Raw genomic sequence first — 1,434 nt, 5'->3', positions numbered from 1 at the left:
TTTATGAGACACCTCTCTAATTTCAGAAGAGTAATTAGCTAGTATTTTACAGTTTCACTAATGAAACACAAATGGAGGTATGGCAAGTAGGAGAGCTGTTGGTTGGTCCACTGGCGTTATAAAATCAACTGGGGTTCCATGTGTTACTACTGTTTGGGACTTCCACGCATTTCCCATACTCATGCTTTCCAACGCTGCTTGTGCTCTCTTTTGATAGGTTACTTCACAAATGCAAAGGAGATTTACGATAGGACGCCGAACATGATGTTACCGCATACCATTGACTTTATTAAAAAGTGTATCGCATAAAAAAATAGACATCTGGATTATTTTAAGGGTGAGGTTCTGTTCATAAGCTCTGCTGGGATTCTTCTCTCCCACACATGTATAGAATGTGAGTTATTTTGTTGTTTTCTCTTTTCAAACTGCAATTCAAATCAAATCAAATTGAGGTTAAGAATAAACGTTGAAGGCAAGGCACAATGACTTGACCGGGCATCACGTTCAAAGTCGTCTTTTTTTTTATTTCCACAGATATTCTATGCTAGTGACATTGTATTTCATACTATTCATCACTGAATAAAATAAGACTTCATGATGTATTCAGTTGTTGCTAGATCTGATAATTAATACTCTTCTATTTACAAAAAAAAATCCTCTTTAGAATTCACCTTTTACAGTGTTGCATTTTCTTAAAATACCAATAGAAACGTTTTATTTTCACATTATTAAGTGTGGTTGGTACAAAATATGCAAGTTAAGAACTCTCAAGTTTGATTTCATAGCAGTTATAGTCCGGGGTAAGGCTAGGGGATCTGGGAATTGGGTTCAGGGGGTATTTACAATGGGTACGACTCGTGTCATGAGATCTGGTGCGGCGCTTCAAGCATTTCCATGAGAAACGTGTCTATGGGCGTGTCTCCTATCAGCTTGAAGAAGAAGAGGTGCTCCAGACACTTGAGGCCGATGGAGCGCAGTGCAGGCAGACGCAGCAACAGCTTGGCAAATCTGACCGGGAGAGGAGATAAAAGCGAGAAGGGAGGTTTGATTACTCTAGTCGGGGGTGTCATTTCAGAGCTTATTCATGATTTCTAATGGTACACACAAACCATAAAGATAAATTATGACATATCATCTTAAAGTCTTAAAGGGGAGAAGGAATATGAAGAAATTAGAGCCTCTATTTAGTTTCTTTCAACCAATGGAGGCTGTTGAGGGGAGAACGGCTCATAACAATGGCCTGAAACGGAAAAAAGGAATGGCATCAAACTCCTGGAAACCATGTGTTGGATCTATTTGATACCATTCCACTAATTCCGCTCCGGTCATTACCACGAGCCCGCTCTCCCCCAATTAAGGTGCCACCAACCTCCTGTGCTTTCAACAGCTGCAGGATCATAGGAAGAGCCTTTGAGTGAGACACGTGATACTGCT

At 40.2% G+C, this 1,434-nt stretch overlaps 1 protein-coding gene across 4 annotated transcripts in view; it reads right to left on the bottom strand.

Moving 5' to 3' along the window:
* Positions 1 to 503: 503 nt before the first annotated feature.
* The window catches only part of rxrga (retinoid x receptor, gamma a), a 54,093-nt gene continuing 53,162 nt past the window's right edge, over positions 504 to 1,434 (bottom strand). For all 4 annotated transcript variants that reach the window (XM_055867290.1, XM_055867289.1, XM_055867291.1 and 1 more), the window contains exon 10: positions 504 to 1,008. In XM_055867290.1, coding sequence (XP_055723265.1) covers positions 861 to 1,008 — 148 coding nt within the window. In that variant the 3' untranslated portion in view covers positions 504 to 860. The remainder of the gene's footprint in view (positions 1,009 to 1,434) is intronic.

Source organism: Salvelinus fontinalis, chromosome 17 (assembly GCF_029448725.1).
Source record: "Salvelinus fontinalis isolate EN_2023a chromosome 17, ASM2944872v1, whole genome shotgun sequence".
In the NCBI taxonomy this organism is placed as follows: domain Eukaryota; kingdom Metazoa; phylum Chordata; class Actinopteri; order Salmoniformes; family Salmonidae; genus Salvelinus; species Salvelinus fontinalis.
The sequence above is the reverse complement of the archived record's forward strand: the minus strand, read 5'-3'. Positions and strand labels throughout refer to the sequence as shown.